General features: G+C 35.1%; 1 protein-coding gene across 2 annotated transcripts in view; it reads left to right on the top strand.

The window, feature by feature from the left end:
- Positions 1 to 13,714, top strand: part of TLK1 (tousled like kinase 1) — a 71,195-nt gene that overhangs the window by 24,061 nt on the left and 33,420 nt on the right. For both annotated transcript variants that reach the window (XM_062005017.1, XM_062005016.1), the window contains exons 2-4: positions 2,852 to 2,970; positions 6,653 to 6,724; positions 12,289 to 12,364. In XM_062005017.1, the coding sequence (XP_061861001.1) occupies positions 2,857 to 2,970; positions 6,653 to 6,724; positions 12,289 to 12,364 (262 nt within the window). In that variant the 5' untranslated portion in view covers positions 2,852 to 2,856. The remainder of the gene's footprint in view (positions 1 to 2,851; positions 2,971 to 6,652; positions 6,725 to 12,288; positions 12,365 to 13,714) is intronic.

Genomic DNA, 13,714 nt, shown 5'->3' with positions numbered 1-13,714 from the left:
CATGAAGTGTCTTAAAGCTTATGAAACCTTTAAATGTAGGTAACTTGTACTGAAATCTGAAGGACTGTACAGAACGAAGTGTTCTTGGAAAAACAACTGTGTATCTGGGAGTGAATGATGTATTTAAAATTACAGCATGAACAAGGAAGACAATCTAATAGATCTTCCTAGGATTTGCTCTGTGTTGAAGATTTGAATCTAGTTTTCCTGTCTTGTCCTTCAGAGCCAAAGTACGGTGGAATGTGTGTTGCTTTTTGGTTCCAGGTATTTAACAATAACAACAACAAACCAAAATGAAAACCCTAAATGTAACAACAAAAAAATGCTCCAGCAGAAATAATGAAGAGAATACAATGCAGTGTGTGGAGGCTGTAAAATATGCTCATAGAAAAGGATTGTATTTCATCTATGCTGTGAACTACCCCTCTACCTGCTAAATGACTATTCTGAATGTTAAGGTAACCCAGGGGTATTCATCTATTTAGAGCATTAGTATCTAGATGGAGTACACGAGACCTGCAGTAGCAATTTTACCCTGCAGCACTTCAAATGAGCCTTAGCTATCCACAGTGATTATTGTTTTCCCATATTTCATAAAATAAACCATACAGGTAGTATCTGTAGTATCTGATTCTGTAATATATGCATGAATTGTAATTGCTAGAATTATGTCAGTAATTTTAAGTAGGCCCTGAATTTCTGTGGGCAGTGACTGTCAAGAGGGCTAGTAAATAAAACGATTGCTGGTCCTGCTTTATTAAATGGATTACTTTGGTAAACTAAAATTGGTTATTTCAGAATGGAATACACTTAAACACTTTTATTGTTTTGCTTCATAACAGTAATTATTCAAATTCATCTGACAAATCTGGAGCAATTGGTGTCTTATGCTTTTTCAAAGCAATACTTTCCCATTAAGGTGTAGATTGCACATGTGGTGGTAGGAAAGGTATTCTGTACACATCTGCTTTTTGGGTAAAAAAAAAAAAAAAACAACCAAAGCAAACAACAACAAAACCTTATTGCAGTGTGTAAGCATAAGTAATTTTTTTAGAGGGCATGTAAGAAATGCAAAATGTGGTTCTGAAACTCATGGAAGCAGTACACAAGCACATTTTAGGAAGCAGGTTTTTAAAGATTCCTGGTTGTTCTGCACTGCGCATACATATAGTAACAGCCTTTACTCCAGAGAGCTTGCAATCTAAAACATGTAGAAATGAGATACATTTTTACTAGGCAAGTTCAGAAGCGGCATTAGAACACCAGCTGCGGTTTAAAACTGGGTAATTCCTCTGCATTGCTGGAAAAGAGAGACCTCCGGCTCCATATGTGGTTATGTTTGGCTAAATTCCCCCACTCCAGAAACTAAATGTGGTATTTGAACCTACCACTTGCGGTTTGTTTTTTTCCAAAGAAAGCTCTACCAGCAACACATTTCCCAAATGTCTCCTGCCCAACAATTTTTCTCCTGGTCTTCCACCAGAGGAGATCTGGGTTCTGGGCTTTCTGGTAAAAGAGCTCTGACACGACATCTGCTGTCATCTGCCTTCCTGTGGGAAGAAGAGCGGCTTGAATTATCCAAATAGCAGAGCCAGTGCTTTCCCTATCCAGGAGGGTTAGCTGAATGGCCAGTAGTGGCCAAAACGTGTAGTAGAAAAATGTCTGTCTAGTTCTTGAATGTTAGAGATTTGCAAGATACCCAACTGTCATGTAAGAAAGTCTGTCACGTCTTACTAATGGCTAGGAGAGCAGCACTGATGCCTTGGTTGTCAGGATACTTAGCTAATGAGTAGAAGTTTATAGGAGCATTTAAACTTTGCATACTGTAGTTTTCCTGAAAAGAGAATTCTAAAAGCTTTATTTCATGGTGACATTTAAATATACATAATTTGTAGTCCTTTCTCAACTGGTGTCTTGTCCTGTGGGATTGAAAAGCACAAACTAAGGTTGTGTCTTACTTGAAAAAAGTAAGGCTATGTCACTTTATATGATACTTGAGGGATATGCTATTAAAATAGCGCATAAAGCGACTGAAATGTTTTCAATTGAAGATAAAGTGAATATTCAAGTAGTTGAAAAGATGAAAACAAACAATGCAGTTTGTGTAAATAGGGAAAACTGTCTAGATCATCTTTCAGACTCATTAAACAGCTATAACTGATTTAAATACAAATTAGAAAGCTGCACATCATGTTGCAGCCTTCTCATGTAGGCTGAGCTCATCAGAAACTCCTTTTGTTCCTCCATTTCCTTCCACCTTGCTTTCCCTGCCAATGCCAGCAGCACTCTCCATTTAGCAGAGCTCTATTTGAGGCATCCCTTGTACCAGGGTCTTTGTTACTCCTTTCATATTGCTGGTCCTACTCCTGGCTTCTCTGCCATTCAAACCTCCTTCTAACCCTGCATTCCCTTGCATGTGTTGGAAACTGTGGTCTGCTTTCCGATTTTCCTTTCTTTCCTGTGATTCTTACCTGTTTGTTTTGGACATATATACATTGTTAGCCTAAACAATTGAAATAATATAGAAAGCAGGGGGATTGCAAATTTGGGAAAGAGTATGCTGGAAAGTATTTTACTCCTGTCAGCTAGTTTTTAGTTTATCAATATTTGCCTGCTTGGTGTATTGCAGGCTACACCAAAATTGACAAAGCTATTCTGATACACAGAACATTCCCCCAGATTGCTGAAATTCATTGAGTGCATTCATTATTAGGTAACAGATGATGAATCATTGTCAAGTTTTGAGTGTCTAAATCCTTTCATTGTGTAGACTAGTGGCATATTTGTCTTGTTTGTAAAATATTCCACTGCAAATATTAGGGAATATAATGAATTTGTGTATCTTTTTTAGGAGCAATGGATGAGCTTCATAGCCTGGACCCAAGAAGACAAGAATTGTTAGAGGCAAGATTTACGGGAGTAGTAAGCGGCAGCACTGGGAGTACTGGAAGTTGCAGTGTTGGAGCGAAGGTAAGTTCTGAGAGTGGTCATCCAGATCTACTATCTTTGAAATACTACTTTATCTTACACTATCTCACTTGTATATTGCCCATGTAATTTATTTGCAAGAATACTGGGTTGAAAGAGGCTCTCAGGACCATCCTTGTTAGTCTGTTACTTCGCTTTTGAGATAGAATTGTTTATCCTGAATCTGTCCGTGATGTGGACATTGAATTGTTCTTAAAAACACAAAAAATGGTCTTACACAGGCTTTTTTGTGTCTTTGCTGTAGTGCATATGTGCTCATAGATGGAATTATGTCCCAGTATTTAAGTGGAATTGTCCCCTCTGCAGATGGTCAAGTACTTACAGTTCAGCTTGAAATAGACACAAGGAGTCTGGTGTGACCTCTGTTTTTAAGATTAAGCTTGTTTGAAGACTAATATATCTAGATTAACAAAGCCAAATTCTTTAAAATTTTCCAGACATTTATATCAATTTTACCTACTTTTGACTTCCTGCAGTCTGTCCATTAGTATCTAAACCAAGATGCAACACTTGGGGAAAAACCTTAGGAACACTGAGTAGTGAGGCTTAATTACCTTCCATATGTCACATACTACTGTTCAGCTGATACATCTGCAAAATAAGTTTGCCTTTATTGCAAGTTTTGTTCATGTTACTAGCTTCAGCTTCCAAGACCAATTTCTGCAATACTATTGCCTAGCCAGAGATTCTCCATTTTGCGTCTGTGCATTCAAATGTTCTTCACCAAGGCACATTTCTCTCATGACCAAAGTATTTTTGAATTCTGTTTCCAAAATGTTTGTAATGTCCTCACATTTTAAATAGCTTATAGAAACTTTGACAGTATTTTTCACTTATTATTCCACATTTTAATTACCAATCTAGATTACAGAGGAAAATATTACCTGGTAGCAGGCATTTATGAAATTTCTAGACATGTAATATATTGATGACCATTAACTGTAAAGAATTTAAATGAATGCATTGTGATCTTGAATCATATCTTCTTAAATTGTTTGGGAGTTACATGAAAGTAACTGTCGCAAAGCTGCAGAAAAAGGTGACGTCACTTCTTGGTTAAGATGGTAGTAACAGAAGTGAATTAAATAGTATGGGGAAGGTATCAGATTGGATTGACCCAGTGTGGTTGATGCACTATTGTCTTCTGTTTTTATTTAATTGTCTTCTAATTATTTCTGTAAAATTTATACTTACCATATCTTATGATTAAAATTAGAGACAAACCCAGTAATTCTGGCCTATTTTTCTTGTTTCTTCCTGGAGTTCTCTCGTACTACTTACTCCTCTAATTTATTAACTCATTATAATAGCTCAGGTAATTGCTTATAATTCCAGTGACTATTTCTTGTTCTTCATGAGTGCAGCTGTACCTTCTTTTAACTTTTAGTGTATTTATGAACCCTTCTATTAGTTTTTAATATAGCTATGTTGGTTCCATGCCTTATTACCAGTCTTTCCTCCTTAGAATCTGGCTGCTGTGATGTGTTTAATACATTTTCTTTAAAAGTAACTGTCAGCTTTCTTGGGATTCCTTTTCTTTAAACTTTGATCTCCTGTAGGTTGTTGCTTACCCTTTCCATAAATCAGTGCAAGTCTTTCCTGTTGTCTGTTGTTCAGCTGATTTCACTTTTAGCCAAATTACATTGTACCTTCAGGTCCTCGATTTATTCATCCACATTAGCCAGAAAAAAACCTAAACAAACCCAAACCACCTAATTTCCTTTTTCACTCTACTACACAAAATGTAAAATTTCTTGAGCCTGACATGTTCCAAGATGTTTGAACAGATAATTGTATGTCATCCAGTTGATTTCCAAAGGGATGATTATTAAAGTGGGGGTTTTATAATGCTTTAATAATTATTTACAAAAGATGCTACTGTCTTCTAGTTGATGTAGGTCCTCACTTAAGACACTGTTTTTCTTACCTTTGACCAGAAATATTCTACTGATGATCTTCAGTATACAGTGTGATATCTCTTCTTTTTCCTGACAACTTGTTGTTTGGTTTTGGGAGGTAGAGAGGAATACCAATATCTATTCTTGTGATTTATCCCAGCATGACTAAAATGGCAATTATATCAGTTTTGCTTGCACGTCTTTTTATTTCTGTCCATCAGTGTATCCAGGCAAGTAACATTAAGTGTAGTAGCTGATAAGTGTAATAACTGAGAGGCAGTGTTGAGAGAGATTTATCTGATTTTATTTTTAAAAAAACAGATAAAACCTTTTTGATCTCATGTGCAGAGGTAACTGTGAAAATTTGATGTATAAATATGATCTGCATTGGTCTACTTTCACTTTGAAAGCGAAAATGAGAGAACCCTCTTTGCATACATACCCACATGCACATCTACCAAATTCTCATTTGCGTAACCTAGACAATACAGAGGTTGCAGCTGAGCTTGCTGATTATTTTTGGAAATATTCAAGATCATTATTCTTCTAGTAATTAAACTGAGATGGACTCTTATTTATCGAAACTACTCTTTTCAAAGCCTGCCCTTATCTAATGTTTTGTTGAAGAGTTTTGAAATTGTTGGGTGAAAAGAAGCCCATCATCGTCAAGCTTTTTCAGTGTGGAAATGTGAACATAGGTTACTGAAATTGTCTTAGCTGACTGACCAGCTACAGAGACATAACAAGGAAGAGCTATGTATAGGCATTTCTATGCTAGAAACTGTCTGTAGGGGGAACACACATGGAAATTTTGTGATTTAGTTAACATTTCTTCAGAAATTTTGATTTGGAGATAATCTGGTTATTTGAAAGATGTCACAGATCCAGATCAGTATTGTCCTGCAAAGTGATGCAGTGCTGGAATTCAGTGCTTTGGAGCAGGTTGAGTGTTTGCTTTGGAACTGGTTCTTGTTTCACTGGGAAGTATTTGTTCTACCTTTCTATATGGAAGAGAATCATCCAGCAGTATATTTTTTTTTTCTTTTAATAAAAAGCAGCTCAACTGGTGTTGGCATTTTTTGTTACATGAACGTGAAACAGACTCTTTCAATAAAATGTCCTGGTTGCCATTCTGTGTTGAAAAGATCTATAAATAAATCAAGCTTAAAAAATATAAATAAATATTGTAATGAGACTATTTCACTGTTTTAGTAATTTTTTTTGCCCTCACTAATCTACGTTTGTTACTTTGAGGGAAATTATTTTTTCTAAGAGTGCAGAATAATATTGCCAATTGGTTGTCATTTTCTGCCATTGAATGGATTAAAAAAAATAAATAAGTCTCTGTAGTAGCCTAGTACCTGTCTTAGAGAAAATTAAACCCTCTTTATTCAGGGAAAACCAAAAATTTTTAGGGTCTCCATCACTTTCAGGAATATTGGCTTTTTAAGCTCATTCTGTGAAATTGTTTGGTAGGGGTTTTCATTGGATATTTTTTGGTGTTCCCAACAGGACCAAAATGGTTTTGAATGTTTTGGGGTTTTATTTGGCTCAAAAGCAATCAAAATACAGAATTTACTGTGCCCTGTCAAACACACACTTTCTTGTCCCTCTTGCAAGTCACAAGTGTTCTAAAGCCAATCTTGAGTTTTCTTTGCAAGCATGAAAATTTATTACTATTAGTTGTCGTAACTGTGAGTGATAATATTGGATTAGCTGTTTTATAAATCTGTATTTAGTATTTATTATTTTCTTTGTCTTGTTAGGCCTCAACAAATAACGAAAGTTCAAATCACAGTTTTGGAAGCTTGGGATCTTTAAGTGATAAAGAATCAGAGGTAAGTATATGGGTCAAATTGATTATTACCTCAACATTTTAATGCTAACAAGACATAATTTTGTATTCCACTTTGATGCCTTGTTTTCTATACAGGCTTTTAAAGTAAAATGCAAAAGATGTGGCTAAATAGAGAAAAGCATACATTACTTAAAAGATGCCATCTCTTGGAGGAGGAGTCGTGACTTCATAAGTTTCTTTGGATTTTTAGTCATGAAAAATACTGCTCTTCCTTCTTTATTATCTGTGTAGTCATGCTGTGAGGATACATACAGCTTATACCTGTTTTGGGGTGGGTGAGTCCCTCTGACAGTTTGCCTGTGTGCATCACAGATTGCATCGATAAGATTATACCCACTGTAAACAAGAGCATATTTCTAGCCCCAGCTAGACCTGTGTTTGAATGTGTGTCATGTTGGAGAGAGAATTGCTTTGAATGTGCTTTCAACATTATTCTCTCACGTTGAAACTTTAGTTTGGTGCCTGATTGTTCATTCAGTCACTGTGAGACACTGATGTTTGCTTCTATGTTGGGCTGACCAGCGAGTGAATTTAGTTAATTCCCAAGACCAATACCTTATAACCAGATGTTCTGTATGTGTCATTTCATGTTTTTCTCTTTGAAAAAGGCACTGCTATGGTTTTTTCCCTGTGCCTTTCCCAGCTGAATTTTCATTTCGATTCTATATAGACTATTTTCTTAACTAGAAGAGTCTGCCTGTCTTGGTTTTTTTTTTTTTCCTAGTGATTTTTCTTAGAAATACTTTGGTCAGTGTTGCAGAGATGCACTTCTGGTGTAGGTGTGGGAATGAGTATGTGCTGCAGTAGCCTGAAGGTTGCAATGCATTATTGCAGTTCCTTGACAGAAAAATGTGTCTGTGAGTAGTTGAGTGATCTCTGAATACTGACTGTACATGTAATAACTTTTTGGAGTAGAAAAATGGTTTTTTTAATAGTTGTATACTTATTGATACGGAAGCAAGGTCTTTCCGAGGCACGTAAGTTTGAAAATTCAACCCATGTCTTCAGGCTCTGCACAATGTTTTAACCTCAGGCCATGCTTTGGGTAGAGAGATGTTAATTTTTTTGAATTCTAAAACTTCAATTTTAAAATATACTTTTTTCTTAAAAATCTCTACACAGATCTCCAGGGCACAGTCCTCCAGGTTTCTTCTGTCTTTTCTGAAAGACGAGTCTTAATGACATTGAATAATGAAATATGATTTCTTGACCCATTTTCAGAAGTTGTCAGTTGTATTCAGTTGAATTAAAATTGTAATACAAAATTTATTAATAAGGTTTTTAGAGTTTTGTTCTTAAAATATTGGGTTGCTTATGTGCAACAATTGTATAAAAAGTACACTTTAGCTCTTCCTGTAAATGAGCTGTGTGACTTGTGTGTGTGGTTTGATGTTTTTTCTAATGGTGTGACAATGAAGGTTTCATAATAATAGGAAATTCCTCTTGTGGACAGTAGCGTAAAAATACAAAGAATCATACAGGAAGCAGTGCTATCACTTGATGTTGAGAGAACTGTTGTATTCCAATAGATTTTTGGGAGGAGAAGTGCAAATCTCAGTCGTTGAAAAAAATTTCCAGCAAGACTGTCAGTTTCTGAGCAAATTGTGATTGTACGTTCATTACATCATTCTGTGCTTTCATCACTAAGTTGTCCATTAGAAGAAAGTAAGTCTTTCATGCAGTTTTCAAAAGAAGGCAGACTTCCCACACACATGCCTTTTTGTTTTTCTGGTATGAATTTTTTGAGTTTTGTGTTTTGCTTTTTGCATACCGGATTGCAGAAGGTAAAACTACTAGAACTGTAGTCTGGGGTTTTTTTGGTTTTTTTCTGTTATGGAGATACAAAGAGAGACAATTTATCTGAGCAATAGTTTTAAATGAGATAGTTCACAGATGTAAACTTTGATCTGCAAAATATCTTGAAACCAGGCTTTATTCTAAATTCAGTTCAGCATTGTGAACAATAAACATCTACATGTTTGTTCTTAATATGAGAGCTGTATTCTAGTTTCTTTTTAAACATACATTTATTTTATTAAACACTTTTTTTGTTGTGGTACATAGGTCTTAATTGTGAGTGTGTATTAGCTACTTGCAGTTAAGATAAATCTTAAATTATCTGCCTCAGGTTGTGGACAAGTGCTTCTGGTAGTCTTCCCGAATTTTGTCCTTCTCCACCGTTCCTCATTAAAGCAGATTATTCTTCCTTGTTTTTGTTACAAATACAGTTTTTTATTTATAACTAGTATTTTCTATTGTCTGTATATAATGAATTATTTAAAGGAGGATAGCTTTGTCTGTAGCTTGATTTGTCCAACTTGATTTGTTATTTAAATGTTTTGCTCTGCTTGCTTTTAGCTATTTAGTTGCTGTAGTTCCCAATAATACAGAACACTCATAACAAATGTAATTTCAGAAGTAACTAAAGGTTTTATCTAGTTGGAATTTATAATTGAACATACTGGAGATTTAAATGTTGACAGGGAAAAAAACCCCTTTTAATTTTAATTATTTTTCCTCTACAAAAAGAACTTTGGAGTTACTCTAACAGTTCGACAATAATAGTAGAAAATATTTAACTATACCTAAAATAGATATAAATGCTTATGTGAGGTTTCTTTTTGAGGAGATTAAGTAGTTGAGAATTGATATGTAGAAATGTTTGTTTTATAAACATGTGAAAAACCAAAATTAAAACTGTGGATGTGAAGAGAAAGACTGATATATGTAGCTCTGCTAATATGCCAAGCTCTGGGTAACTTAAACATAGCTTTTGAATCTAACTTTGTATAACTTCAAAACTATTTTGTCTTGCGTATGAAATAGTGGGATTTTAAACTAAATCCTTTCTTACCCTACTTCCTCTACTCTGCCCTGGTGAGGCCTCATCTGGAGTCCTGTGTCCAGTTCTTGACTCCTCAGCTCAAGAGGGACAGAAAACTTCTGGAGAGAGTCCAGTGCAGGGCCACCAAGATGATCAGGGGATTGGAACATCTTTTGTAGGAGGAAAGGCTGCAGGAACTGGGGCTGTTTAGTCTAGAAAAGAGGAGACTGAGGGAAGATCTTATTAACATTTACAAAGATCTAAATGGTGAATGTCAGGAGGTTGAGACATCCCTTTTTTCTGTAGTAGCTAGCAACAGGACAAGGGGTAATGGGATGAAGTTGGAGCACAAAAAGTTCCACTTAAATATAAGAAAAAACTATTTTACTGTGAGGGTGAGGGAGCAGTGGCACAGGCTGCCCAGTGGGGTTGTGGAGTCTCCTTCCTTGGAGGTCTTCAAGACGCACCTGGGCATGTTCCTATGTGACCTGATCTAGATGACCCTGCTTCTGCAGAGTGGTTGGACTAGATGATCTCTAAAAGTCCCTTCCAACCCCTACCATTCTATGATTCTAATGTAAATCGTTCTGATGTGACTGCGAGTATTGACTTTTATCTGGAGGGTACTCCTCAGCCCCTTTAGTCATCAGTTTCTGGTAACTCATATGATTCCATTCATTAGAAAGGATTTTGGAGAACATTTTCTAATGATAGATGTATGCTGTACATTACCATGAGAATTTTATACTTAGACAAGGTGAACATGACCTTGTTGGATAACCTCATTAATAACCTCGTTAGTGTGCTAATACTTTTTAGTTGGAAGTTAAATTAAACACTGAAAAAATCAGAAGAGCTTAAGCAAATAGACATTTATTAATTGAGTTTCAGCTTTAAAGCGATAAACCTTTTTAAATGTCTATTTTTTAAATACATCAGTCACTGCAATTGGAAACTAGTTTTGGTGGGGGAAATCTTAAATGTTTAATCATTAATTAGCTTTTAAGTGACTTTGGGTTGGGATTATTTTACTTGTTATGGTAGGTAAACCTGACTACATTACAATGGTAACTTCAAAATTGAAAGCTGGAAAATAAGAATTACATGAAAGTGCTTGGCTAAATAGTTTCAACTTAGTTTTGTGGAAAGATAGCTTATTGTTATCTATATACCTGGTAGAAATTGCAAATTACAGAAGTCATATTTCCAAGATGTGCTTTCTGCTTTCAGAATCATACAGTCATTTTAGGATAACTTCAGTTCCAGGAATCTCTGTTGTACAGTTTGCTACTGTATGATAGCACTGTACAAGATGCAGATTTTGGTTGAAAGACTTCATTTAAATAAAATGTTTGTAATTGGAACTTAATTTGTAGTGTAATAATACGACAGTTACAATTTTAAGACCTCCAAAGATGTTTTTATGAAGATATCCACAGAGTTAAAACTTCTAAAGAATACATGGTATAGATAAGGAAGACCTTTCTTCTTCTGACTGTTTAATAGACTGTTAGTTTTCTACAGATCACAGGTAACTTAAAAATGCTTCTTTGCCAAAATAACTATATTAGGATATTTATAGAAAATTTGTATTTAAAGATAACCACATGAAGATTTTGGAACTGAAACATACTTGAAATAGTTCTAGTTATGGGTTGAAATTTTAAGTTTTATATAAATTTCTGTGTTGGGAAAGAATATTTGGAGCACAGTGTGACAAACACAATGAAGTGATATAATGGTAGTATTGTTAAAAAAGGAACCATCTTATTACTGATCTCAAATTTAGTACAAATACTAGGGGCCATTGATTTCTTGATTGTAAAATGGAGTTTATGTAATGGCTTATATGCTTTTTGCAGTTACTGGTATGAGGCTACTTAGAGATTGAATATTATATTCATAGCTGCAGTATCATCTCCTTGAACCAAAGCAGCTTGCAGAATTTAACCCACACTGGGGGGACTAACTGGTTTGAATCCTCAGATCAAAGGAGAGAAAATATAGTTTAGAGATGCTTCTGATCACAGCTCTTATCTGTGTTGTATATGCTGATTGTAGTTTCTAGGCAACTATATATAATATATCTGGAATAAATTTTTGGCAGATATGTATTTTTTCATTTATCATTGATATTTTTCTTTTAATTTCTTGAGATAGAAATACAATAGAGGGGGATTGATAACACTTTCTGAGTGGATGGGTATTCAAATTTTGAGCAATTTGTGTTTTTATTTGGTTTTCATTTAAATCCTAAGAAGATTCTTGAAATCTGAAGTTTATATTAGTTTGGACATGACTTCAGTGCTTTCAAAAATGCAAAATATTATTGGCTTCCTATTTAATCACGAGGACTTTATGCTGTGTGTGAGTGCAGAAACCACCATCAGGAATTAGCTTATTTCATTGAGCTTTAAGCTTGAAAACACCTGCAACTATGACGTGAAGATCTTGATAAAAGATCTTAGTAAAAGATAAACCCTAGAAAGGTAAGGTATCATAATACATAGAATTGCCTTTTGGGGAAATATTTAATAATTTTTTTCTCACTTTTTAACATATCTTTTCTAGGTTGTGTTTATCTGATTGATCAAGGATCTACTTTAACTAAGATCTGAAATTACATCCCTGCTCAATTGTGAAATCATGGTTTATGAATGAGCTAAATTTATTTGAAAATAATATAAATAAATAGAGCATATTCTTCTTCATGTTTGTAGACTCCAGAAAAGAAACAGTCAGAACCTTCCAGAGGAAGAAAAAGAAAAGCAGACACTCAGAGTGAAAGCAGTCAAGGTAAACTAAAATCAATTAGATAGTTATTGCTTGTATATAATGAAATTATAATGCACAAAGGTTTGACTGTTAGCCTGCAAAATTATGTAATTTAGCTTGCGTAAGACAGATGTTGGGGTTTGAATGATAAATTACGTATCTTCTCCTCACCTCATTTGTAACTGGCAAGTAAAACCTGAACTGGGCTAGTAATTGCCCATAGGATCATGTGCGGCCTGTATGAAGAGCAGCTATGATACAACTCCGTATACTTTCTAAGAATCATAGCAGCTCTTGTCCTCCAAAATTCCTTTGTGGCTTGTATTTTTTTTCAGTAGGTAAGGTGGAAAAGGAGTTTCAAATTATAATATCTGATTGCTTAGTTTTCAGGTATTTTTTAAAAACTTGATTGTTTTTCTTCCTTTTCTGTGGATTATTGTACAGTGTAGTTGTCTAGAGGGATGGGGAAATCGGGATGAGACCAATTCTGAATGTAATATTTACAAATCATAGTTTTTGTCATTCCTCTTTTCAACGTGACTTTTGGGGAAGGAATGGCAGAAATCTAACGTCAAGACAAAAATTTATCAAAAGGAGAGAAGAAACACTTTTGCTAACTGTCAGCTGCAGTGAAACTGAACAGTCTGCACTGCAATATTCTGCAATATTCACTGGCCTAGGAAACTGCAGCATATTGGAGTGGTACAGTGCAGTTGGAACACAGCAAAAACTACCATGGAGAAAAGGAAGGAGAGATCCATTTCTTGTTTATTGGCATATCTGGCATTTTGATGTTGTAATACATGAAATAATCTGCATATATCCATGTAAATGTAGAGGAAAGGTATTGCTTAGAACATGGAGGTAATTGGAAAGTGGGATAAAATCAGTGTAAATCTATTCGTAATTGGCTGTGCCAAAATAATTGGATGCATTTGTTCAGAGCAGAGTTCTGTAATGTGACACAGCATAGATTTTTCTGTACTGAAAGGAATGCAGTCTATCAAAATAAAAATTGCTTTCACTCAGATGAGACAAAGTGACACATAAGAATTAATCTTGAAAACGGAAACCCCTAGCAGAATTACAAGGGAGGTAAAGAACTGCCTAGAGGGCAGCAGCAGTGATATGTACAGTAACTGGGTAACTACTGGAGGAGTTAACTGTGTGCTGTTCTACCTCTTTGGATTATTTTATCTAAGTATTTCTGTTAAAAGTCTTTTGTTAAAAGAGCTGCCAAATGTTTCTATTTCTTCAGTGTTTCTTACTGATACAAAGTTATGTAGCAGTGCCAATATAGAGGCATATTGAACTAGAAAGAATTCTTCAGGGCTGAAGCAATATAAAAGCTTGAAAACCTTTGCTAAAAAG

Source organism: Colius striatus, chromosome 11, assembly GCF_028858725.1.
Source record: "Colius striatus isolate bColStr4 chromosome 11, bColStr4.1.hap1, whole genome shotgun sequence".
Taxonomy (NCBI): Eukaryota; Metazoa; Chordata; class Aves; order Coliiformes; family Coliidae; genus Colius; species Colius striatus.
The sequence above is the reverse complement of the archived record's forward strand: the minus strand, read 5'-3'. Positions and strand labels throughout refer to the sequence as shown.